This window comes from Hyla sarda, chromosome 13 (assembly GCF_029499605.1).
Source record: "Hyla sarda isolate aHylSar1 chromosome 13, aHylSar1.hap1, whole genome shotgun sequence".
Classification (NCBI taxonomy): domain Eukaryota; kingdom Metazoa; phylum Chordata; class Amphibia; order Anura; family Hylidae; genus Hyla; species Hyla sarda.
In genome coordinates, this window is record NC_079201.1 from 45,788,486 (window position 1) to 45,815,266 (window position 26,781).

The 26,781-nt window shown below is 42.5% G+C and overlaps 1 protein-coding gene across 1 annotated transcript in view; it reads left to right on the forward strand.

Annotated features, from left to right (window-relative positions):
- Nucleotides 1-26,781, forward strand: part of LOC130297299 (polycystin-1-like) — a 396,912-nt gene that overhangs the window by 330,640 nt on the left and 39,491 nt on the right. The window contains exons 42-44 of the mRNA XM_056549607.1: nucleotides 15,508-15,662; nucleotides 15,743-15,849; nucleotides 15,958-16,048. Coding sequence (XP_056405582.1) covers nucleotides 15,508-15,662; nucleotides 15,743-15,849; nucleotides 15,958-16,048 — 353 coding nt within the window. The remainder of the gene's footprint in view (nucleotides 1-15,507; nucleotides 15,663-15,742; nucleotides 15,850-15,957; nucleotides 16,049-26,781) is intronic.

Consider the following 26,781-nt stretch of genomic DNA (forward strand, 5'->3'; position numbering starts at 1 on the left):
CTGCTATGTCACAGAGCAGGAACAAATCCCCAAAGCCAACTTATCCACAGAGGTGTCAGCAGAGAGCACTGTGGTCGACAGAACAGAAATTAAAAAAGAAAAGAACTTCCTCTGTAGTATACAGCAGCTGATAAGTACTGGAAGGGTTAAGATGTTTAAATAGAAGTAATTTACAAACCTGTTTAACTTGGCACCAGTTGATTTAATAAAAAAAAAAAAGTTTTCTGCCGGAGTACCACTTTTAGTGGCTTTACAAGGCTAATATGTGCTGGATGCACATGTTTTTAATTAATTACACTGCTATTTCACAGCCAGGTAAATATAATGCGTGTTTGATAAAAGCAAGAGATAAATACTAAGTTGCTTTACAAGGCTAATGTGTGTTTGATGCACATGTTTGTAGTTGCGCTGCTATGTCATAACCAGGTAGATATATGTGTGTTTGATAAAAACCAAGAAGATACAAGTTAATAGGCTTTACAAGGCTAATGCGTGTTGACTGCACACACTGTTAATTGCGCTGTTATGTTACAGCCGGTAGGGATATTTCTGCATGATTAATCTCCGAAAATGTAAGTAAAGGCCATAGGCTGCATTTATGGTGCTTTAAATATGTATTGCTATCATACAAGTTAGCCACAGCGTTGCTCAGTTCAGTAGTTGTTTTGTTTCTTTGTATGAGCCTTGAAAAAGGCTTGCTGGGATTTGTAGTCCACAAAGGGATTCTGTAGCACTGGGCAGAAGGTCTCACTAAGATCAGCCCAGATCAAGGCTGTGAATTGTCACTTTGCTGTGGATTTTTGTATAGCCCCTATATGATTTGTGCCAAGCCTACTGTGGAGATTATTGATAAGATAAGGTTTTTAAAATTCCTACAGGATTCAGGCTCCTGGGCATTTAAAAAAAAAATTTTTACACTTCATATTTTTATTAATTTTTTTTACACTTTTTACAGGTTATACTATGCTGCAATACATTTGTACTTCAGCACAGTATGACCTGATCAGCTGCATGGATCTCACAGGCTTTCGTAGCCGGCAGACAGGAGGTTGTGATCTGACTTCCTGCTGCCATAGCAACCAACGGCGACCCGCGATTGTATCGCGGCGCCGCCGTTGGTGAACAGGGGGAGAGCGCTCCCCCTATCAACACCATAGATGCCGTGATTAGGAAGGAGCACGGCATCTACGAGGATAATGCTGCCGGGACCGGCGCGATCGCTGCTCTGGCAGCTGCGGCGGGACTCCGGCTTTGATTGACAGCTGGGTCCCGCCGCCGATCTCCTGCACTGCCCGCGGCAGTGCCTGAGATCGCTATGACGTATGCATACGTCCCATCGCGCAAACGAGTCGAGTGCTGGGACGTATGCATAAGTCCTATAGCAGGAAGGGGTTAAAGCTGTGTAACATTCCCTACCCTCTTGCTGTCTCCTATTGGCCTTTGGATCTGATTAACACATAAACCAGTAAATCATGCGATACTACAAAAATATAAATGAAACAGTCCTACTAGGCTATAGCAATTAGAGTGAGAAAAGAAAGAAAGGGAAATCAGGATTGTGTCTAATAAAAATACATTTATTGTGAATAGTAAATGATATAAAAGTGAGATCCCAAGCAGGGCCCTTGCTTAGGACACCTCACAATACAAGTAATTTATAAATAGTAATTATATACATTAAAAACTAGCGATGCACAAGATAAAATTAATGAAATATTGGGGACATATGTAAAAAGCGCTATAATAGTCCAATTTATGCAGGTGACTTATGGCTAGGGTGATATGGGTCACGGTTCATTAAACAGTTAGTTGGCGCAAGCGGCGCTAATAGATTAAATCCAGTATGGGGCTGCTATATACTTCGTGGCTGCGCTCAGCAGCGCTGGAGACTCCTGAATGGGAGCCCACTGGATCCTTGTTTGCGCAAGGCTAGTCGGATGCGCATCCCGGTACTCGCTATATAAGGACAATGATCCTGTGGGCTCCCATTCAGGAGTCTCCAACGCTGCTTAGCGCAGCCACGAAGTATACAGCAGCCCCATACTGGATTTAATCTATTAGGGTCACTTGCGCCAACTGTTTAATGAACCGTGACCCATATCACCCTAGCCATAAATCACCAGCATAAATTGGACTATCACATCACGCTCGTTAAAGCGCTTTTTACATATGTCCCCAATATTTAATTAATTTTATCTTGTGCATCGCTAGTTTTTTATGTATATAATTACTATTTATAAATTACTTGTATTGTGAGGTGTCTTAAGCAAGGGCCCTGCTTGGGATCTCACTTTTATATCATTTACTATTCACAATAAATGTATTTTTTATTAGACACAATCCTGATTTCCCTTTTTTTCTTTTCTCACTCTAACTGTCCCAATTTTTCTCCCTTTTTTTCCCCACCTATAGCCTAGTGGGACTGTTTCATTTATATTTTTATAGTGTTATATTTGGCACATTGGGTATGTGCAACACAGTATCCTCGGCTTAGGCCCCTTCCGTTTTATGTAGAGCTTTCCCACCTATGCATTTTAAATCATATGATAACCTGGCTTATTAGGTGATATGCTGGTCATCCTGACATAATTTCACCACCCAAAATTTGGTTCGAATCGGTGTTTGCCAGGCTCAGCTCGCTCATCTCTAGAAGGGATGAAGAACATATGCCATTTTGGTGCATAAATGACTGAAGGATGTACTAGGAACACTGAGAGGATTTCAGGGTAGCCCAGCATACCTTGCAGCTAGCAGAAAGATCACATGACCCTAGGTTATCCAATCATTTCATGCATTATGTGACATACAGCTCAAAGGCCAATCAGGAAATAGCATAGGTGCGTGGGTTTAACCTCTTCAGGACATAGGGCGTATGGATACGCCCTGCATCCCGAGTCCTTAAGGACCGAGGGCGTATCCATACGCCCGTGGGAATTCCGGCCCCCACCGTTAGCCGGTTGGGGACCGGAGCCGGATGCCTGCTGAAATCGTTCAGCAGGCATCCCGGCATATCGCCCAGGGGGGTCATTATGCCCCCCATGTCAGCGATCGCCGCAGATCGCTGGACAATTCAGTCCAGCGATCTGCGGCGATTCCGGGTCAATCGGGTCTCCAGTGACCCGGTGACCCGGAATTACTGGCTGTTCGGGGCCGTCTCTGACGGCCCCGAACAGCCAGAGCCAGCAGGGGTGAGGTGGCACTGGTGCCACCTCACGATCGCCCTGATTCGTCGGCCGGATTACCGGCCGACCAATCAGGGCGCCTGCTGCGGGTGTCACTCCCGCACCCGCACCGCCCCTCTTCCGGAGGACGTGAGCGGGTGCGGGACGTGCACCCCGGGTCCTGGGGAACCCGATCCCCGGTGTTAATGTTGGGATCGGGGCCCCAGGAGCAGCGGCGGCGGCGACGACGAGGGACTGACTCTCCGGCGTGGATCGTTGGAGGTGAGTGACAGCCTCCTGCTGTTGCTTAGCAACAGCTCCCAGCATGCAAAAAGGGCATGCTGGGAGCTGTAGTTATGCAACAGCAGGAGGCAGACCACCACAACTCCCAGCATTCCCTTATGGGCATGCTGGGACTTATGGTTTTGCAACAGCTGGAGGCACATTTTTTCTATGGAAAAGTGTACCTTCAGCTGTTGTATAACTACAACTCCCAGCTTGCACAAACAGCTAAAGTGCATGCTGGGAGTTGTAGTGGTGCATCTGCTGGTTGCATAACTACAACTCCCAGCATGCCCGTTGGTTGTCGGTGACTGCTGAGAGTTGTAGTTTTGCAACAGCTGAAGGCACACTGGATGTGAAACTTAGAGTTTTTTTTTACCTAACTCAGTGTTTCACGACCGGTGTGCCTCCAGCTGTTGCAAACTACAACTCTCAGCAGTCACCGTACACCATGCACCGTACATGCTGGGAGTTGTAGTTTTGCAACAGCTGGAGGCACACTGGTTGTGAAACACTGAGTTAGGTCACAAACTCAGTGATACATAACCAGTGTGCCTACAGTTGTTGCAAAACTACAACTCTCAGCAGTCACCGACAGCCAACGGGCATGCTGGGAGTTGTAGTTATGCAACAGCTGGTTGTCCCCCCCCCCCAATGTGAACCTACAGGGTACACTCACATGGGCGGAGGATTACAGTAAGTATCTGGCTGCAAGTTTGAGCTGCCGCAAACTTTCTGCTGCAGCTCAAACTGCCAGCGAGAAACTACTGTGAACCCCCGCCTGTGCGACTGTACCCTAAAAACACTACACTAACACAAAAAATAAAAAGTAAAAAACACTACATATACACATACCCCTACACAGCCCCCCTCCCCAATAAAAATGAAAAACGTCTGGTACGCCACTGTTTCCAGAACGGAGCCTCCAGCTGTTGCAAAACAACTCCCAGTATTATCGGACAGCCGTTGACTGTCCAGGCATGCTGGGAGTTTTGCAACAGCTGGAGGCACCCTGTTTGGGAATCACTGGCATAGAATTCCCCTATTTCCACCCCTATGCAAGTCCCTAATTTAGGCCTCAAATGCGCATGGCGCTCTCACTTTGGAGCCCTGTCGTATTTCAAAGCAACAGTTTAGGGTCACATATGGGGTATCGCCGTACTCGGGAGAAATTGTGTTACAAATTTTGGGGCGTATTTTCTGCTTTTACCCTTTTTAAAAATGTGAAATTTTTGGGAAAACAAGCATTTTAGGTTAAAAAAAAAACTTTTTTTTTACATATGCAAAAGTCGTGAAACACCTGTGGGGTATAAAAGTTCACTTAACCCCTTGTTACGTTCTCCGAGGCGTCTAGTTTCCAAAATGATATGCCATGTGGTTTTTTTTTTTGCTGTCTTGGCACCATAAATTTGGCAAAATTTGCTTTCAAAAAGCCAAATGTGACTCCTTCTCTTCCGAGACCTGTAGTGTGCCAGCAGAGCACTTTTCACCCCCATATGGGGTGTTTTCTGAATCAGGAGAAATTGGGCTTCAAATTTTTAGGGGTATTTTCTGCTGTTACCCTTTTTAAAAATTAAAATTTTTTGGGAAAACAAGCATTTTAGGTAAAAAATTTTTATTTTTTTTTACATTTGCAAAAGTCGTGAAACACCTGTGGGGTATTAAGGTTCACTTTATCCCATGTTACATTCCCCGAGGGGTCTAGTTTCCAAAATGGTGTGCCATGTGGGGGTTTTTTGCTGTTCTGGCACCATAAGGGCTTCCTAAAGGTGACATGCCCCCCAAAAACCATTTCAGAAAAACGTACTCTCCAAAATCCCCTCGTCGCTCCTTCGCTTCTGAGCCCTCTACTGTGCCCGCCGAACACTTTATATAGACATATGAGGTATGTGCTTACTCGAAATTCAAAAATTGGGTCTACAAGAACATGTAAGTGTAAAAAATGAAGATTGTGAATTTTCTCCTTCACTTTGCTGCTATTCGTGTGAAACACCTAAAGGGTTAAAACACTTACTGAATGTCATTTTGAATACTTTGGGGGTGTAGTTTTTATAATGGGGTCATTTATGGGGTATTTCTAATATGAAGACCCTTCAAATCCACTTCAAGCCTGAACTGGTCCCTGAAAAATACTGAGTCTGAAAATTTTGTGAAAAATCGGAAAATTGCTGCTGACCGTTGAAGCCCTCTGGTGTCTTCCAAAAGTAAAAACTCATCAATTTTATGATGCAAACATAAAGTAGACATATTGTATATGTGAACCAAAAAATGTATTCGTAATATCCATTTTCCTTACAAGCAGAGAGCTTCAAAGTTAGAAAAATGCAAAATTTTCAAATTTTTCATCAAATTTACGGATTTTTCACCAAGAAAGGATGCAAGTATCGACAAAAATTTACCACTATGTTAAAGTAGAATATGTCACGAAAAAACAATCTCGGAATCAGAATGATAACTAAAAGCATCCCAGAGTTATTAATGTTTAAAGTGACAGTGGTCAGATGTGCAAAAAACGCTCCGGTCCTTAAGGCCAAAATGGGCTCCGTCCTGAAGGGGTTAAGAGGTTGATGAAACCCTAAGCACTGCATTGCAGCTGCAGTCTTGGGGAAAAAAAGCTGAGAGATAGCAGACAGTGCACAGAGACTACTGCTCCAAAAAAAAGCCTTCATCCAATACTAAGCAAGCTTTGCAAGGCCTTGAGCAATGGGATGACCTCAGACAGTGACCTTCTACCACCTCCCTGCATTACTGTGTCCAGTTGGTGCATTACAGATCCCAGAAGTGTCACTGTAGAATGAGCCCATAAAAGCTATCACATTGCCATACAAAGCAAGCTGAGCAAAGCAGTGAGCTGACCTGTATTTTAACATATATATGCATTAAGGGTCATACATGCCGTATATTGCTGCATATTTTGCAGCGTATGTGCTGCTGCATATTTTCCTACTCATTGAAGTTAGTAGGTAGCAAAATCACCTCTGCAGTCGGCTGGCTACAGCATTAAAAGCATACACAATCTGCCTGTGCAGTGTGTTTTTAAACAAGATGTTAGTTATCATGGATTACTGTATGTCGCCATAACTTTGACAATAAAGGGGTACTCCAGTGGAAAGCTTTTTTTTTTTTTTATAATCAACTGGTGCCAGCAAAGTTAAACAGATTTGCAAATTACTTCTATTAAAAAATCTTAATCCTTACTTGTACTTGCTGACATTATGACCACAGTGCTCTCTGCTGACATCTCTGTCCATTTTAGGAACTGTCCAGAACAGTATATGTTTTCTATTTGGATTTTCTCCTACTCTGGACAGTTCTTAAAATGGACAGAGATTTCAGCAGAGAGCACTGTGCTTGTGATGTCAGCAGGGAGCTCTGTGTTCCAAAAAGAAAAGAATTTCCTCTGTAGTATTCAGCAGCTAATAAGTAATGGAAGGATTAAGATTTGTTTTAATAGAAGTAATTTACAAATCTGGTTAACTTTCTGGCACCAGTTGATTAAAAAAAAAAGTTTTCCACTGGAGTTCCCCTTTAATTTAGGCCTATAACCACTATAAAACTACTTGAATAAATTCCTAGGTGACCCTAGTAGTGTTATGCAGGGCACTATAGCTCTTATGCAGTGTAATACATTTGTTTTGAGGCTTATTTCATTGCTGGTTAGTGAAGACCCTGTTTGCTGTGAACCAAACTTTTTCGAAAAATTGGGTGAGCTTGCCCAGCTTTTGAAACGTTTGCTAGACTTTAGCCACTGCATGGGACATTTTGGATTCTTAATTACTCTGAAGAAGCACCATTAGGGGGAAGTCTGAAAGTTTCACATAGTAACATAGTTCATAAGGTTGAAAAAAGACCAGAGTCCACCAAGTTCAACCTATATCCCTAATGAGTCCCTATTGAGTTGATTCAGAGGAAGTAAAAAAAAAACCCTCATACTAGAAGTAAAAAATTCCCGACTCCAAATATGGCAGTCAGAATAAATCCCTGGATAAACATGCTGTCCCTATAGATCTAGTATCCATAACCAGTAACGTTATTACTCTCCAAAAATGCATCTAGACCCCCTTTTCAACTCTTTTACAGAGTTCCCTATGACCACCTCTTCTGGCAGAGAGTTCCACAGTCTCACTGCTCTTACAGTAAAGAACCCCCATCTGTGCTGGTGTAGAAACCTTCTTTCCTCTAGACGTAGAGGATGCCCCCTTGTTATGAAAACAGTCCTGGGGATAAATAGATCATGGGAGAGATCTCTGTACTGTATCCGTATCCTGATATATTTATACATAGTTATTAGGTCTCCCCTAAGCCTTCTTTTTTCTAAACTAAATAACCCTAATTCTGATAATCTTTCTGGGTACTGTAGTCCTCCCATTCCCCGTATTACTCTGGTTGCCCGTCTTTGAACCCTCTCCAGCTCCACTATATCTTTCTTGTACGCTGGTGCCCAGTACTGTACACAGTATTCTATGTGTGGTCTGACTAGTGATTTGTACAGCGGTAGAATTATTTCCTTGTCGTGGGCATCTATGCCCATATTGATGCACCGACTAACTACTACTAACTAAGACTCCTAAGTCCTTTTCCATGTCAGTCGTCCCAAGTGTTCTCCCATTTAATACATAATCCCAGCCCGGATTTTTCCTCCCCATGTGCATTATCTTACATTTATCAGCGTTGAACCTCATCTGCCACTTCTCAGTCCAAACATCCAACCTCTCCAGATCCATTTGTAACAGTGCATTGTCCTCTATAGTGTTTACCGCTTTACAGAGTTTAGTATCATCTGCAAAGATTGCTGCTTTACTATTCAACGCCTCTACAAGGTCATTAATGAATATATTAAATAGAACAGGATCCAAGACTGACCCCTGTGGTACCCCACTAGTAACAGTCACCCAATCAGAATAAGTACCATGAATAACTACCCTCTGTTTCCTATTACTGAGCCAGTTACTTACCCACTTGCAGATATTCTCCCCCAGCCTGATCCTTCTCATTGTATGTACCAATCTTTTATGTGGCACCGTATCAAATGCTTTGGAAAAATCCAGATGTACGACATCCAGCGATTCCCCCTGGTCCAGTCTCGAGCTCACCTCCTCATAAAAGCTGATCAAGTTAGTTTGACAGGACCGATTTCTCATGGGGTCATACATTTATTTTTATCAAGATACTCCAAAATAGCATCTCTTAGAAAACCCTCAAAAATTAATATACAACGGAGGTTAAACTAACAGGTTTATAATTCCCAGGGTCTCCTTTTGACTCCTTTTTAAATATCGGCACCACATTTTCTATGGGCCAGTCCTGGGGTACCTTTCCTTTCACTATAGAGTCCTTGAATATTAAAAATAGGGGTCTGTCTATTACAATACTTAAAGGGGTACTCCCACCCTAGACATCTTATCCCCTATCCAAAGGATAGGGGATAAGATGTCTGATGGCGGGGGTCCCGCCGCTGGGGACCCCGCATTATTGCGGCACCCACCTGTTTTTTCCTGGAAACGCTGGAGGGTCTGAGTCGCGACTACGAGAACGGAAGTCCGTGACGTCAGGACTCCACCCCCGTGTGACGTCACACCCGTCCCCTCAATGAAAGTCTATGGGAGGGGGCGACTCAGACCCTCCAGCGAAAAAATAGGTGAGTGCCGCATGCAATAATGCGAGGGTCCCCAGCGGCGGGACCCCTGCAATCAGACATCTTATCCCCTATCCTTTGGATAGGGGATAAGATGTCTAGGGTGGGAGTACCCCTTTAATTCCTTTAGGGGGGTGAATGCCGTCTATTTAGATTTTTTGTAGGCGGCACTGTACTTTTTCCTGGGTTAAACAGGTGACCTGTACTGGAGAGATTATCTTATCTCTCTGTATTTCACCTGGCATTTTACATTCCTTGGTGAATACAGTAGAGAAGAATGTGTTTAATATATTTGCTTTTTTCTGATCCCCATCTATAATTTCTTCCTCATCATTTTTAAAAGGGCCGACACTTTCATTTTTGGCCTTTTTGCTATTTATATAGTTAAAGAACATTTTGGGGTTAGTCTTTCTGTCTCTATTTTTGCTGCTTTTATCTGTTCTTTACATATTTTACATTTTTCTCTATAGCTTTTTAGTGCTTCTTCACTTCTGTCCTGTTTTAGTAGTTTAAATGCTTTATTTTTGTCATTTATTGCCCCCTTAACGTTTTTATTCATCCATATTGGTTTTCTTTTATTCCTGACCCTTTTATTCCCATAAGGTATATATTTATTACAGTGAGAATTTAAAATATTCTTAAAAGTCTCCCATTTAGTGTCAGTATTCTTGTTTTGAGGACATTATCCCATTTTATATTGTTAAGGACTTCTCTGAGTTGATCAAACTTTGCCTTCCTAAAGTTCATTGTTTTTGTGGCCCCTCGAGAGATTCCCTTATTGAAGAACAAGTTATAATGTATAATATTATGATCACTATTCCCTAGGTGTCCTTCTACCTGCACATTAGTTACTCTGTCAGGTCTGTTGGTTAATATTAAGTCTAGTAGGGCGCCCCCTCTGGTCGGGCCCTGCACCATTTGGGACAGATAATTGTCTTTAGCTATAGTCAGAAACCTGTTTCCTTTATGAGATTCACAGGTCTCAGTCTCGCAGTTTATATCAGGATAAAGTCCCCCATTATTATCACCTCATTTTGATTTGTTGACTTGTTTATTTGCCTCAGTAATTGATCTTTTGCCTCTTACATTATGTTTGGTGGCTTATAGCAAACCCCTATCAGAATTTTTTTTTTTTTTATCTCCTTATAGTTCTACACATAATGACTCCACATCGTTTCCCTCCCGCATATCCTCCTGCAGTGCGGCCTTCAGACTGGACTTTACATAAAGAGAAACTACTCCCCCTTTCCATTTTGTCTGATCCTTCCTCAATAGACTGTAACCCTGTATGTTGACCGCCCAGTCACAGCTATCATCCAACCATATTTCTTTTATACCCACTATGTCATAATTCTCCTCAGACATTATCAGCTCCAGTTCGTCAGATTTATTGGTCAAACTTCTGGCATTAGCCAACATGCAATTCAGTGGTGTTTTTTTTTCCTATGAAGCCTATCCCTATTAAATATTCTAACCCCTCCCTCCGCTCCACCCCCAGGTACATTAATTTGTCCCCCATCTCTATCTACACTATCTTCCCCATCTATGTTGTAGGTTCCCTCCCCCAGTCCCTACTTTAAACACTCCTCCACCCTTCTAGCCATCTTCTCCCCAAACACAGTTGCACCCTCCCCATTGAGGTGCAGCCCATCCCTACAGTAGAGCCGGTATCCGACAGCGAAGTCGGCCCAGTTCTCCATGAACCCAAACCCCTCCTTCTTACACCAGCTTCTGAGCCACTTGTTTACCTCCCTAATCTCCCGCTGCCTCTCTGGTGTGGCTCGTGGTACAAGTAATATTTCAGAAAATATTACTTTGGAGGTCCTTGCCTTAAGCTTGCAGCCTAAGTCCCTGAAATCATTTTAAAGGACACTCCACCTACCTCGTACTTTGTCATTGGTGCTGATATGTACCATGTCTGCTGGGTCTTCTCCAGCCCCAACCAGCGACCTGTCAACCCGATCCACGATATGCGCCAAGTAGACAACACACTGTTCATCGATCCCGATCTTTGTAGCAAATCGCCCTGTCTGTCCCCCTAATAATAGAGTCCCCCACTACCAGTACCTGTCCGGCCTGCACTCCTCCTTCCCTCCTTACTGGAGCAGACACCCCCCGGTGGTCAGAGGCAGTTTCTTACTGCAGTACTGGTAGTTCTGAAATCCCCCTCATCTGCCAACCGGGCAAACTTGTTTGGGTGTGCCAGTTCAGGACTAGCCTCCCTGACACTTTTCCCTCTACCCCATTTTCTAACTGTAACCCAGCTAACTGCCTGACTGTCCTGCACCTCTGTCCCACAATACTCCCCCACCTCTACCCCAGAGAGTACTTGCTCAGTGAGCAGGAGACTCCTCTCCAAGTTGTCAATGCATCTCAGTGTTGTCAGTTGCTCTTCTAGATCCAGGATCTGGGCTTCCAAACAAACAACTCACACACATCTCGCACAACAATATGCACCCTCAAACTGCTGTTCAAGGATTGCATACATCAAGCAAGATGTACACTGGACTGCATTTTCCAACTTGGAGGCCATCTAGTTATGGGGATTTAAGAGATTAAAGGGGTACTCCGGTGAAAACCTTTTTTCTTCTAAATCAACTGGTGGCAGAAAGTTAAACATATTTGTAAATTACTTCTATTAAAAAACTTATTCTCCTGTACTTATTAGCTACTGAATACTAGAAAGGAAATTCTTTTCTTTTTGGAATGCTCTGTGATGACATCACGAGCACAGTTCTCTCTGCTGACGTTAGTATAATAATAATGCTTTATTTATTGTTGTCCTTAGTGGGATTTGAACCCAAGTCGCCACTGAGCCACCATGCTGCCCTTAGCATACATCTGCTATGCATGGTTGCTAAAATGGACAGAGATGTCAGCAGAGACCACTGTGCTCGTGATGTCATCAGTGTTCTAAAAATAAAGGAATTTCCTCTGTAGCATTCAGCAGCTAATAAGTACTGGAAGGATTAAGATTTTTTAATAAAAGTAATTTACAAATATGTTTAACTTTCTGCCACCAGTTGATTTAAAAGAAAAAAAGGTTTTCACCGGAGTACCCCTTTAACCCCTTCATGACCCAGCCCATTTTCACCTTCATGACCTGGGCATTTTTTTAAAATCTGACCACTGTCACTTTAAACATTAATAACTTTGGAATGCTTTTACTTATCATTCTGATTCCGAGATTGTTTTTTCGTGACATATTCTACTTTATGTTATTGGTAAAATTTCACTGATATTTGTATCCTTTCTTGGTAAAAAATCTAAAAATTTCATGAAAATTTTGAAAATGTAGCATTTTTCTAACTTTGAAAGTCTCTGCTTGAAAGGAAAATGGATATTCCAAATAAATTACATATTGATTCACATATACAATATGTCTACTTTGTGTTTGCATAAAAAAATTGACATTTTTTTACTTTTGGAGGGCACCAGAGGACTTCAAAGTTCCGCAGCAATTTTCCAATTTTTCTCAAGATTTTCAAAATCGTAATTTTTCAGGGCCCAGTTCAGGTTGGAAGTGGATTTTAAGGGTCTTCATATTAGAAATACCCCATAAATGACCCCATTATAAAAACTGCATCCCTCAAAGTATTCAAAATGACATTCAGAAAGTTTGTTAAAGTTTGGTAAAAGGAGAGAAATCACCCTAAAATTTGTAACCCAATTTCTCTCGAGTAAGGAAATACCTCATATGCGTATGTAAAGTGTTCGGCGGGCGCAGTAGAGGGCTCAGAAGGGAAGGAGCGACAATGGGATTTTGGAGAGTGAGTTTTTCTGAAAGGGTTTTTGGGGGGCATGTCCCATTTAGGAAGCCCCTATGGTGCCAGAACAGTGAACCCCCCCACAAGTGACCCCATTTTGGAAGCTACACCCCTCGTGGAATTTAATAAGGGGTGCAGTGAGCATTTACACCCCACTGGCGTTTGACAGATATTTGAAACAGTGGACTGTGCAAATCAAAAAATTTATTTTTCATTTTCACAGACCACTGTTCCAAAAATCTGTCATACACCAGTGGGGTGTAAATGCTCACTGCACCCCTTATTACATTCCGTGAAGGGTGTAGTTTCCAAAATGGGGTCACATATGGATATTTATTGTTTTGCGTTTGTCAGAACTGCTGTAACAATCAGCCACCCCTGTGCAAATCGCCTCAAATGTACATGGCACACTCTCCCTTCTGGGCCTTGTTGTGCGCCCCCAGAGCACTTTGCGCCCACATATGGGGTATCTCCATACTCAGGAGAAATTGCGTTACAAATTTAGAGGGTCTTTTTTCCCTTTTACCTCTTGTGAAAATGAAAAGTATAGGGCAACACCAGCATGTCAGTGTAAAAAATTTATTTTTTTACACTAACATGCTGGTGTAGACCCCAACTTCACCTTTTCATAAGGGGTTAAAGAAGAAAAAGCCCCCCAAAATTTGTAAGGCAATTTCTCCCGAGTACCGCGATACCCCATATGTGTCCCAAAACTGTTGCCCTGAAATACGACAGGGCTCCGAAGTGAGAGAGCGCGATGCGCATTTGAGACCTGAATTAGGGATTTGCATAGGGGTGGACATAGGGGTATTCTATGCCAATGATTCCCAAACAGGGTGCCTCCAGTTGTTGCAAAACTCCCAGCATGCCTGGACAGTCAATGGCTGTCCGGCAATACTGGGAGTTATTATTTTGCAACAGCTGGAGGCTCCGTTTTGGAAACAGTAGCATACCAGACGTTTTTCATTTTTTGGGGGGAGGGGGGCTGTGTAGGGGTATGTGTATATGTAGTGTTTTTTACTTTTTTATTTTAGGTTAGTGTTAGTGTAGTGTAGTGTTTTTAGGGTACAGTCACATGGGCAGAGGTTCACAGCAAGTTTGCCGCTGGAAGTTTGAGCTGCAGCGCAAAATTTGCGCCATCTCAAACTTGCAGCACTCACTGTAAACCTCCGCCCATGTGAGTGTACCCTGTACATTCACATTGGGGGGAGGGGGCAAACATCCAGCTGTTGCAAACTCCGAGCATGCCCTTTGGCTGTCCGTGCATGCTGGGAGTTGTAGTTTTGCAACAGCTGGAGGAACACTGGTTTGGAAACACTAAGTTAAGTAATAAACTTTCAAGTGTTTTGCAACCAAACTTAGTGTTTCCAAACCAGTGTGCCTCCAGCTGTTGCAAAACTACAACTCCCAGCATGCATGGTCTGTCAGTGCATGCTGGGAGTTATAGTTTTGCAACAATTGCAACAGCTGGAGGCACTGAGGTAGGAAACGGACAATGTTTCCCAACTAGTGTGCCTCCAGTTGTTGCAAAACTACAACTCCCAGCATGCCCAGACTGCCCAGGCATGCTGGAAGTTGTAGTTCGGGAATATCTGAAGGATCAGATGTTGCCGAACTACAACTTCCAGCATGCTTGGGCAGTCTGGGCATGCTGGGAGTTGTAGTTTTGCAACATCTGGAGGTCCACAGTTTGGAGACCACTGTATAATGGTCTCCAATCTGTGCTATTCCAGATGTTAGAGAACTACAACTCCCAGCATGCCTGGACAGACTGAGCATGCTGAGATTTGTAGTTTCGCAACATCTGGAAGAGCACAGATTGGAGACCATTATACAGTGGTCTCCAAACTGAGGACCTCCAGATGTTGCAAAACTACAACTCCCAGCATGCCCAGAAAGCCAAAGGCTGTCTGGGCATGCTGGGAGTTGCAGTTTTGAAACTCCCAGAGGCAGCAGTGAGATCGCTTTACGGCGATCTCACTGCTGCCAATGAAGATGCCGCATTGCTGCTGCAAACTCACCTCCGGGACGCAGCGCAGCCGGGACCGCATGGAGGACGCCGGGACCGCCGGGACCGCTCGGGACACCGCTCGGACGTGACGCCGGGGGACGGGTCAGGGACACTTAGCAGAGCGGTGTGTGTCCCGATCCCCGTGATCGGGACTCACACACCGCGCTGCTAAGTATTTTCATAGCGAAATGCTGCTATCAGCTAGTCAGATTTGACCAGCTGATAGCAGCGATCGCTGGGGGGGGGGTTGGGGATGAAACCCCCCGTGGTCGCATGGTGAGATGGCTGGCTATCAGTGATAGCCACCATCTTTCCGGGCGCTGCGGGATGCCGCGAGTAGCGGCAGTAATGTTCATGACGTACCTGTATGTCATGGGTGGGAAACACCTTGCCACCCATGACGTACAGGTATGTCATAGGTCAGGAAGGGGTTAACAGCCAAATATAGACAGTAGATTGTGAACAGTTTGAGTAGTTTTTTGGGGGGGAGAAAATCAATGAATACAGGTCTTATTTAACAAAATAACAAATTTTGCAGTATGGGGACCTTAAAAGTAAGAAGAATCATCTTGAGCATAATTAACTTCTTGGAAAAGTTAACTAGTTTGACCAATAGATTGCACATACTAAAGTTTTTTTTTCTATTTTTAGAGTTGTACAGGTTACATGTTTTTCCTACTTCTGGTGCTAATGATGAATTTTCAAAGTACTTTTCATGATAACAACATTCGACTACTCAACTCGGCTATTAAACGATCTATCAGAAACACTACTGGTGCTGAGGACAGCTTTACTACAATACAGAGGTAGGACTACTTACAATCAACTATAAATGAGGATTTCATTAAGAGAGGAAATAATCTCAAAGTATGAATTTTATTTGCAGTGTTTCAGATCTATGGCATTGGCTTGAAAATACTTTACCTTCTCACCTCTACAACGATCCTCGACTGACCTTGGTGGGATCTCCACGTTTCTGCCAGTATAACTCTGGTGAGATTGTTTGCCAGGATACAAGCACTGCTATATCAATAGAAATATCATGTTATTTGTATATTTAGAATTCATATTCAGTGTCATCTTACACGTTATATCTTTCAGGTTCGTTTTCTACCAATCCAACCAGCTGGAAATATTCAGATCTGTGCACCCACCCTACTTTAGGAGAAAATGGTTCACATAATTATTTAAGGTATGAAAGCTAAAGGGGTTGTTTGGGACCACAATAGTTTTTTTTCTCCACGCTCAGGCTAGCATAAAAATGTAAAAAGTCATATTTGTCTGTCCGATCCCCCGCCACTGATCCCCAGATCATGCTCAGTCCTCACTGATGACATACCGGAAATGTCCACTCAGGCAATCACTGTCTCTGGTGAGTCACCGCTACATACAGTGATTGGCTTAGAAGGCATTTCTTGCATGCTGAGATATTACCAGTACTCATCAGTAGATATTAATACTTCACCATAAACTATTGTGCTCATTATCTTGGGACAAGACAGTGTACCCTCTTTGTCACTATTGAATTTAAAAAGGTTAATGTTGGCATAGGTTAATGGATTTTGCAATCTTCATTTTAAAATGCCTGTCATAGGGCTATCAATTGTTATTTCTAACAGCCACTGATCACAACTTATAGATTTTGTACATTTATCACGCCAACATACATCTTGTCTGAGCTGTTTTCTTACAGCATTTAGAGCTATGCTTTACAGCAAGCCCCATGGACCTAGGCAGTAGGCACAATACACTGGACCAGACCCTATTCAATTGAATAGAAGCGTTTTATAGGCAAGCTCTGTGATCTGTGCAGATGCCTGTGTCATCTACTGGATTTCATTTGCATTATGGAAATTAAGTATAATTAATTATAACCTAAAAATAATCATGTAGGCACAGCTGCTGTAAGTTTAACATCTATTTCCGGTAAGATATTCTTTTTCTAACATATGCTATTTTGTATATCTTGATCATAATAACCGTCTAACACAGCGCCAACATGGGTTTGGTCATGTCAGACTAATCTTATGAGCTTCTATGAGGAGGTCAGTTCTAAATTGGATATGGAAGGCAGTGGATGTTGTGTCTCTGGACTTTTCGAAGGGATATAACAGTATACCACATAGAAGGTTGATACATAACATGAGGATGATTGGCTTTTTCTATACTCTGATTAGGTCACAGTTAATAGTGGGGTATGACAAGGATTAGTCATAGGTTCTCTTCTTTCAATGTGTTTATTAATGACCTTGTAGAGGGATTGCAGAGTAGAATTTTAATATTTGCAGATGACACTAAACTGGGTAACGTTATCACCACAGAGGAGGATAATATAATATTTCAGAGGGATCTTGGAAAGTTGGAGGCTTGGGCAGGGAAACTGCAATTTAGGAGAGAGGCGCAGATCAGTAAAGAGTTGTAAATGTTTGTTCAACCATTTAAATTAGCACTAACATTTTGCAACTTTTTGCAGATTTTCACCATGCTTGCCAAGTGGTCTTGGCACTGAGGGTTTGGGTATTTTGCGAAGGCGAAGAGGGGGGGGGGGGGGGGGGGGATTTCCCAAGTGCTGAGTTTTTTTTACAGTAGATTTATAGGTTGAACTTAAATGGGTATTCCAGAAAAATAACTTTTTTTTTTATATCAACTGGCTCCAGAAAGTTAAACAGATTTGTAAATTACTTCTATTAAAAAATCTTAATCCTTTCAATGATTATCAGCTGCTGAAGTTGAGTTGTTGTTTTCTGTCTGGCAACAGTGCTCTCTGCTGACATCTCTTCTTTGTTCGGGAACTGCACAGAGTAGAAGAGGTTTGCTATGGGGATTTGCTTCTAAATTGGGCAGTTCCCGAGACACGTGTCGTCAGAGAGCACAGAAAAGAACAACTCAACTTCATCAGCTCATAAGTACTGAAAGGATTAAGATTTTTTAATAGAAGTAATTTACAGATCTGTTTAACTTTCTGGAGCCAGTTAATATACAAAAAAGTTTTTTCCTGGATAACCCCTTTAATGGACTCTCTTTTAAATCTTATCAACTATGTAACAAAATTACACTGTGCAATTTTGTCTATCACTGCACACGGAAGCAGGGAGAACAGCAGGACAGAAGAGCTATATCGGCACAACGGGGGAGCGACGGAATGTGAGTTAAAGTTTTTTTTTTTTTACTTTAAGCATCTGTCTCCCTATGCTTCTGATAAAACTAAAGCTGGTAAACTTACCCCCATTGCTTCCCCCCCACTGCCACTGTGAGATCTTCTAGTCCCTGCTGCAGTCTTATTGTTCCTTTTTCCAATAACTTTTCTACCCGCTCAACCCTTTGATTGGTTAGGGAGTGATCATAATCAAAAAGAAAAGGAACAGGACAGAAAAATCTGACAGCGGCAACAACGGGTGAAATATGTATGACAGCTTTTGGACTGGTCACACGACCAGATTTCTTTTCAAACGCACAGCAGATCTCAACCTGCGATTTTGAAAAGGGGCGGGGCCCCTGTGTGCTACCCGAAGCAGATTTTTGCCAGTGGAATCTCCGCTGTAGAAAATCCCCCGCAGACTCCATTGAAGTCAATTGAAGATTTCACTGGCAAAAATCTGCTGCGGGTAGCACACAGGGGCCCGCCCCTTTTCAAATTTACAGTGGGAGATCCACTACGGGTTTGAAAAGAAATCCGCGTGTGTGAACGAGCTCTTTGTTTGTTTTTTAAATACATAGGAAGGCAGAGACTAGAGCATTACATTTGCTTGGAAAACTCATTTTAAACAATAGCAATTATGTCCCGTTCACAGGGTGATAACATTTAACCCCTTAACTCCTTGGGGACGGAGGGCGTATGCATACGCCCTCGCGTCCCGTCACTTAAGGATGGAGGGCGTATCCATACGCCCTCGGCATTTCCGATCACTGCCGCTAGCCAGGCGGTGATCGGACCGGGATGACTGCTGATATCTATCAGCAGGCATCCCGTGGCAATGCCTAGGGGGGGGCCTGAGAACCCCACATGTCGGTGATCGCGGCAAATTGCTGGTCAATTCAGACCGACGATCTGCCCGCTATCCGGGCCATTCGGATCCCGGTGACCCAATCGCCCGGAAAATAAGAATGATCGGAGCTGAGCTAAAGGATAGGAGCGAGGTGGCAGTGTTGCCACCCCCTCCTATCCTCTGCCATTGGTCGGTCAGGCTGACCATCAAATGCAGCAGGGGGGCGGGGGGGTTAGAGTTCATTTCCCCCGCTCTGGCCACCGATCAAAGTCGGGGGGGGGGGGGGGGACACGGGTGGCAAGGGGGGAGCATGGCCCGACTTACCCGGACTGGCGGAGGCGGCATTCTGGAGCAGCGGCGGCAGCAGGAGGAGCGGCGGCCGGAAAGTGCGGCTGAGAAGGCTGCAGTGAAGATCGCGGTAAGTGATCTTCTCTGTTGCCTTCTAAAAGCTGCAAAACTACAACTCCCAGCATGCCCACACAGCCAAAGGCTGTCTGGGCAAGCTGGGAGTTGTAGTTTTGCAACATCTGAAGGGTCACAGTTTGGATACCACTGTGTAGTGGTCTCTAAACTGTGGTCCTCCAGATGTTGCAAAACTAAAACTTTCAGCATGCACTGACTGTCCGGGCATGCTGGGAGTTGTAGTTTTGCAACATCTGAAGTGGTACAGTTTGGAGACCACTATACGGTGGTCTCTAAACTGTAGCCCTCCAGATGTTGCAAAACTACAATTCCCAGCATGGCCAGACAGTCATGCTGGGCATGTAGTTCTGCAATATCTGGACCTTCATATGTTGCAGAACTACAACTCCCAGCATGCCTGGTCAGTCTGGGAATGCTTGGAGTTGTAGTTTTGCAACATCTTGAGGGCTACAGTTTGGAAACCACTACTTAGCGGTCTTCAAACTGTTCTTCCCCAGTTGTTGCATAACTACAACTCCTAGCATGCCCAGACTGTCCAGGCATGCTGGGCCAGATATTGCAGAACTACACGCCCAGCATCCTTGACTGTCTGGCCATGCTGGGAATTGTAGTTTTGCAACAGCTGTAGGCACACTGGTTGGGAAACACTGTGCTAGAGTCTGTTTTCTAACTCAGTGATTCCAACCTGTGTGCCTGCAGCTGTTGCAAAACTACAACTCTCAGAATGCACTGACAGACCATAACTTGCTGGGAGTTGTAGTTTTGCAACAGCTGGAGGCACATTGGTTGGAATCACTGAACTAGAGTCTGTTTTCTAACTCAGTGGTTCCCCACCAGTGTGCCTACAGCTGTTGCAAAACTACAACTCCCAGCATGTACGGTCTGTCAGTGCATTCTGGGAGTTGTAGTTTTGTAACAACTGAAGGTTTGGGGTGCCCCCACCATGTGAATGTGCAGGGTACATTCACACGGGCAGGTTTACAGTGGGTTTCCTTCTACAAGTTTGAGCTGCGGCAAATTTTCCGCCGCAGCTCAAACTCCCAGCAGAAAATTTACTGTGAACCCCCGCCTGTGTGAATGTACCCTAAAAACCCTACACTACACTAACAAATAATAAAAAGTAAAACACTACAAATACACCCCCTTACACGTCGTCCCCCCCCCCCCCCCCCCACAAATAAAAATGAAAAAAAGTCACATATGGCAGTGTTTCCTAAAGGGAGCCTCCAGCTGTTGCAAGACTACAACTCCCAGTATTGCCGGACAGCCATAGACTGTCCTGGCAGGCTGGGAGTCTTGCAACAGCTGGAGGCACCCTGTTTGGGAAACACTGCTGTAGGGTTTTACTGTAGGTAACCGGGTCCGCCCCTATTGCAAATTCCTTATTTAGGCCTCAAATGCGCATGGTGCTCTCTCACTTCAGAGCCCTCTCGTATTTCAAGTCAACAGTTTAGGGCCACATATGGGGTATTTCCGTACTTGGGAGAAATTGCACTACAAATTTTGGGGAGATTTTTCTCCTTTTACCCCTTATGAAAAGGTAAAGTTGGGGGCTACACCAGCATGTTAGTGTAAAAAAAAAAAAAATTTAAAAAATTTTTACACTAACATGCTGGTGTTGCCCCATACTTTTCATTTTCGCAAGATGTAAAAGGGGAAAATGACCCCCAAAATGTGTAACACAATTTCTTCTGAGTATGGAAATACCCCATATGTGTACGTAAAATGCTCTGTGGACGAACTACATGGCTCAGAAGTGAAAGAGCGCCATGTACATTTGAGGCCTAAATTGGTGATTTTCACAGGGGTGGCTGATCATTACAGCGGTTCTGACATGAACGCAAAAAAAAAAAAACACCCACATGTGACCCCATTTTGGAAACTACACCCCTTACGGAACGTAACAAGGGGTATAGTAAGCCTTAACACCCTTCAGGTCTTTGACAAATTTTTGTTAAAGTTGGACATGAAAATTAAAAATTATTTTTTTCCCCCTGAAATGCTGGCGTTACCCCAAATTTTTCATTTTCACAAGGGGTAATAGGAAAAAAGCACCCCAAAATTTGTAACCCAATTTCTTCTGAGTATATAAATACCCCATATGTGGAAGTAAAGTGCTCTGCGGGTGAACTACAACGCTCAGAAGAGAAGGAGCGCCATTGGACTTTTTGAGAGACAATTAGGCTGGAATTGAAATCTATGTGTGTTTACAAAGCCCCCATAGTGCCAGAACAGCGGACCCCCTCCACATGTGACCCCATTTTGGAAACTACACCCCTCACAGAATGTAAGAAGGGGTACAGTGAGCATTTACGCCCCACAGGTGTCTGACAGATTTTTTGAACAGTCGTCCGTAAAAATTAAAAATGTAATTTTTCATTTGCACAGCCCACTGTTCCAAAGATCTGTCAAATGCCAATGGGGTGTAAATGCTCACTGCACCCCTTATTAAATTCTGTGAGGGGTGTAGTTTCCAAAATAGTATGCCATGTGTTTTTTTTTTTTTTTACTGTTCTGGCATCATGGGGACTTCCTAAATGCGACATGCCCCCAAAAACCATTTCAGCAAAATTCCCTCTCCAAAAGCCCAATGTTGCTCCTTCCCTTTTGAGCCCTCTAGTGCACCCACAGAGCACTTTACATACACATATGAGGCATTTGCTTACTCGAGAGAAATGGGGTTACAAATTTTGTCGGGCATTTTCTCCTATTACTCCTTGTGAAAATGCAAAGTTTTGGGTAACACCAGCATTTCAGTGTTAAAAATCTAATTTCTCATTTTCACATCCCACTTTAACGAAAGTTCGTCAATCATCTGTGGGGTGTGAAGGCTCACTGTACCCCTTGTTACGTTCCTTGAGGGGTGTAGTTTCCAAAATAGTATGCCATGGGGGTATTTTGTGCTGTTCTGGACCCATAGGGGCTTCCTAAATGCCACATGCCCCATAAAAACCATTTCAGCAAAATTTGCTTTCCTAAAGCCAAATGTGACTCCTTCTCTTCTGAGCATTGTAGTTTGCCCGCAGAGCATTTTACACCCTAACATGGGGTATTTCCTTACTCACCAGAGATGGGGTTACAAATTTTGGGGGGCATTTTCTCCCATTACCCTTTGTAAAAAATGGTAAATTTGGGGGAAAAAACTGCACTTTAGTGAAGAAAAAATGTTTTTTCATTTACATATCCAACTTTAACGAAAAGTCGTCAAACACCTGTGTAGTTACATGCCTTGAGGGGTGTAGTTTCCAAAATAGTATGCCCTGTGTTTTTTTTTTTTTTTTTGCTGTTCTGGCACATAGGGGCTTCCTAAATGTGACATGCCCCTCAAAAACCATTTCAGAAAAATTCACTCTCCAAAATCCCACTGTCGCTCCTTCCCTTCTGTGCCCTCTACTGCGCCCTCCGAACACTTGACATACACATATGAGGTATTTCCTTACTCGAGAGAAATTTGGTTACTAATTTTGGGGGGCTTTTTCTCCTGTTACCCCTTGTAAAAATTCAAAAACTGGGTCTACAAGAACATGCGAGTGTAAAAAATGAAGATTTTGAATTTTCTCCTTCACTTTGCTGCTATTCCTGTGAAACACCTAAAAGGTTAACAAACTTTCTGAATGTCATTTTGAATACTTTGAGGGGTGCAGTTTTTATAATGGGGTAATTTATGGGGTATTTCTAATATGAAGGCCCTTCAAATCCACTTCAAAACTGAACTGGTCCCTGAAAAATTCAGATTTTGAAAATTTTGTGAAAAATTTGAAAATTGCTGCTGAACTTTGAAGCCTTTTGATGTCTTCCAAAAGTAAAAACATGCCAACTTTATGATGCAAACATAAAGTAGACATATTGTATTTGTGAATCAATATATCATTTATTTGGAATGTCTGTTTTCCTTACAAGCAGAGAGCTTCAAAGTTCGAAAAAATTTCTATTTTTTCATAAAATTTTGGAATTTTTCACCAAGAAATGATGCAAGTATCGACAAAAATTTACCACTAACATGAAGTAGAATATGTCACGAAAAAACTATCTCAGAATCAGAATGAAAGGTAAAAGCATCCCAGAGTTATTAATGCTTAAAGTGACAGTGGTCAGAATTGCAAAAAAAGCTCCCGTCCCTAGGGTTATAATGGGCTTCGTACCCAAGGAGTTAATGACCACGGACGTGTATTTATGTCCGTGGCCGGCTCCCATGCTCAGGAGCTGAGAGCGCTTCGTACCTGCTGGGTCCCGGTTGCTATCAGCAAACAGGACCCGCGGTTAATACCGGACATCATCGACCGGGCTAATGTCTGATCAAAGGTCAAAGATCAAAGTTGGTAGCGGCATCTAAACCGGGAGATAATACTGGTTTGCTCAGCGGAGCTGTTTGGGCCGGTTGCGGAGAAATTGCAGTGTCCTGAACAGCTGAGAGGACAGCGGGAGGTGCCTTACCTTGCTCTTTGCTGTCCGATCGTCGCTCCATTGCTCCAAGCCTGAGATCCACATTGGAGCAATCGAGCACAGATTACACTGAACAATGCTATGCTATGGCTATGCAAAGGATTACTTGTAATAGTCCCTTATGGCCACTAAAAAATAGTGTAAAAAAAAGTTTTAAAAAAGTGAATAAATGTGATTTATTTGAATCACCCCCCTTTTCCCATAAAAAACAATATATGAAAAATATATGTAAAAAATAAAGACAAACATATGTGTATCGCCGTGTGTGTAAATGTCCTAACTATAAAAATATAATGTTAATTAAACATACACGGTCAATGGCGTACAAGTAAAAAAAAATTCCAGAGTCCAAAATTGCCAAAGTCCACTTTGCTTACCCTAAAAGTTTTATTTTATAAAAAGCTATCAAAATGTCCCATCAAAACGATTATGGTACCAATAAAAACTTCAGATCACGTTGCAAAAAATTAGCCCTCATATCGCCCCGTATATGGAAAAATAAAAAAGTTATAGGGGGTCAGAAAATAACAATTTTAAACATACAAATTTTGGTGCATGTAGTTATAATTTCTTAAAGTTGTAACATTTTAAAAAACCACATAAATTGTGTATCATCGTAACCATATGGACCTACAGAATAAATATATGGTGTCAATTTTACTGAAAAGGGCACTGCATAGAATCGGAAGCCCCCAAAAGTTACAAAATAGTGGGTTTTTTCTCACTTATGCCCCACAAATAATTTTTTTTCTGGTTTCTCTGTAAATTTTTGGGTGAAATGATTGATGTAATTACAAAGTACAATTGGTGGCGCAAAAAACAAGCCCTCATATGAGTCTGTAGCTGCAAAATTGAAAGCGTTCTGATTTCTTGAAGGTGAGGTGGAAAAGTGGAAAAACAAAAAAACCTGTGGTCCATAACCCCTTAACGACGAGCGCCGTAAATGTACGTCCTGGTGAGGTGGTACTTAACGCACCAGGACGTACATTTACGTCCTAAGCATAACTGCGAGCATCGGAGCGATGCCCGGATTATGCGCGGCAGGTCCCGGCTGCTGATCGCAGCCAGGGACCCACCCGTAATGGCGGAAACCCGCGATCCCGTGGATGTCCGCCATTGAACCCTCAGATGCCGTGATCAAAACAGATCACGGCATTTGCTGCATTTCGGTCACTAAAATGGATGATCGGATCGCCCACAGCGCTGCCACGGCGATCCGATCATCCAGAACGGCAGACGAAGGTCCCCTCACCTGCCTCCGCTGCCTTCCCGGCAGACCAGAGCAGAAGATGACCGATAATGCTGATCAGTGCTGTGTCCTATACATAGCACTGAACAGTATTAGCAATCGAGTGATTGCTATAAAAAGTCCCCTATGGGGACTATTAAAGTGTAAAAATAAAAGTAAAACAAGTTAAAAAATAAAGTAAAAAAAATGTGAAAAACCCCCTCCCCCAATAAAAAACGTAAATTGTCCCATTTTCCCTATTTCACCCCCAAAAAGTTAAAAAAATATATTTTATATACATATTTGGTATCGCCGCATGCGTAAATATCTGAACTGTTAAAATAAAATGTTAATGATACCGTGCGTGGAACGGCGTGAACGTAAAAAAAAAAGTCCAAAATAGATGCTTTTTTATAACATTTTATTCCCCCCAAAAATTATAAAAAATGGATTAAAAGATCTATATAAGCAAATATGGTATCAATAAAAAGTACAGATCACGGCACAAAAAATGAGCACTCATACCGCCGCTTATATGGAAAAATGAAAAAGTTATAGCTCTTCAAAATTGGGGGATTTTAAACGTACTAATTTGGTTAAAAAATTTTTTTAAGCGCAACAGTAATAGAAAAGTATGTTATCGTGGGTATCATTTTAATTGTATTGACCCAAAGAATAAAGAACACATGTCATTTTTACCGTAAATTGTACGGCGTGAAAACAAAACCTTCCAAAATTAGCAAAATTGCGGTTTTCTTTTTAATTTCACCACACAAATAGTATTTTTTTGTTGTGCCATACATTTAATGGTAAAGTGAGTGATGGCATTACAACGGACAACTGGTCGCACAAAAAAACGAGTTATGATATTTTGAAGGCGAGGAGAAAAAACGAAAACGTAAAAATGTAATTGTCTGCGTCTTTAAGGCCCAAATGGGCTGCATCATTAAGGGGTTAAGGACGCAGGGTTTTTCGGTTTTTGCATTTTCATTTTTTTCCTCATCACCTTCTAAAAATCATAGCGCTTTTAATTTTGCACCTAAAATTCCATATTATGGCTTATTTTTTGCCCCACCAATTCTACTTTGCAGTGACATTAGTCATTTTACCAAAATATCCATGGCGAAATGGAAAAAAAATTCATTGTGCAACAAAATTGAAGAAAAAAATGGCATTTGTAAATTTTGGGGGCTTCCGTTTCTAGGCAGTAAATTTTTCGGTAAAAATGACACCTTATCTTTATTCTGTAGGTTAATACGGTTAAAATGATAACCTACTTACATAGGTTTGACTTTGTATTGCTAAAAAATCATAACTACATGCAGTAAAATTTTTATGTTTAAAATTGTCATCTTCTGACCCCTATAACTGTTTTCTTTTTCTGCGTATGAGCCAGTATGAGGGCTCATTTTTTGTGTAGTAATCTGAAGTTTTTATCGGTACCATTTTAATATTGATCTGACTTTTTGATCGCTTCTTATAAATTTTTTCATGATATACAAAGTGACCAAAAATACTCTATTTTGGCCTTTTTTTTGCGAGTACACCATTGACCGTGTGGTTTAATTAACGATATATTTTTATAGTTCAGACATTTCCGCACGTGGCAATACCACATATGTTTATTTTTATTTGCACAGTTTTATTTTTTATGGGAAAAGGGGGGTAATTCTTACTTTTATTAGGGAAGGGGTTAAATAATCTTAACTTTTTTTCACACTTTTTATTTGCAATACTATAGCCCCCGCACCCCCCCCCCCCTTGTGGCTATTACACAGCACACACTGATCTGCTACACAGATCATTGCCAGGCATTGACACTGCAAACATCAGTGTTATCGGCGA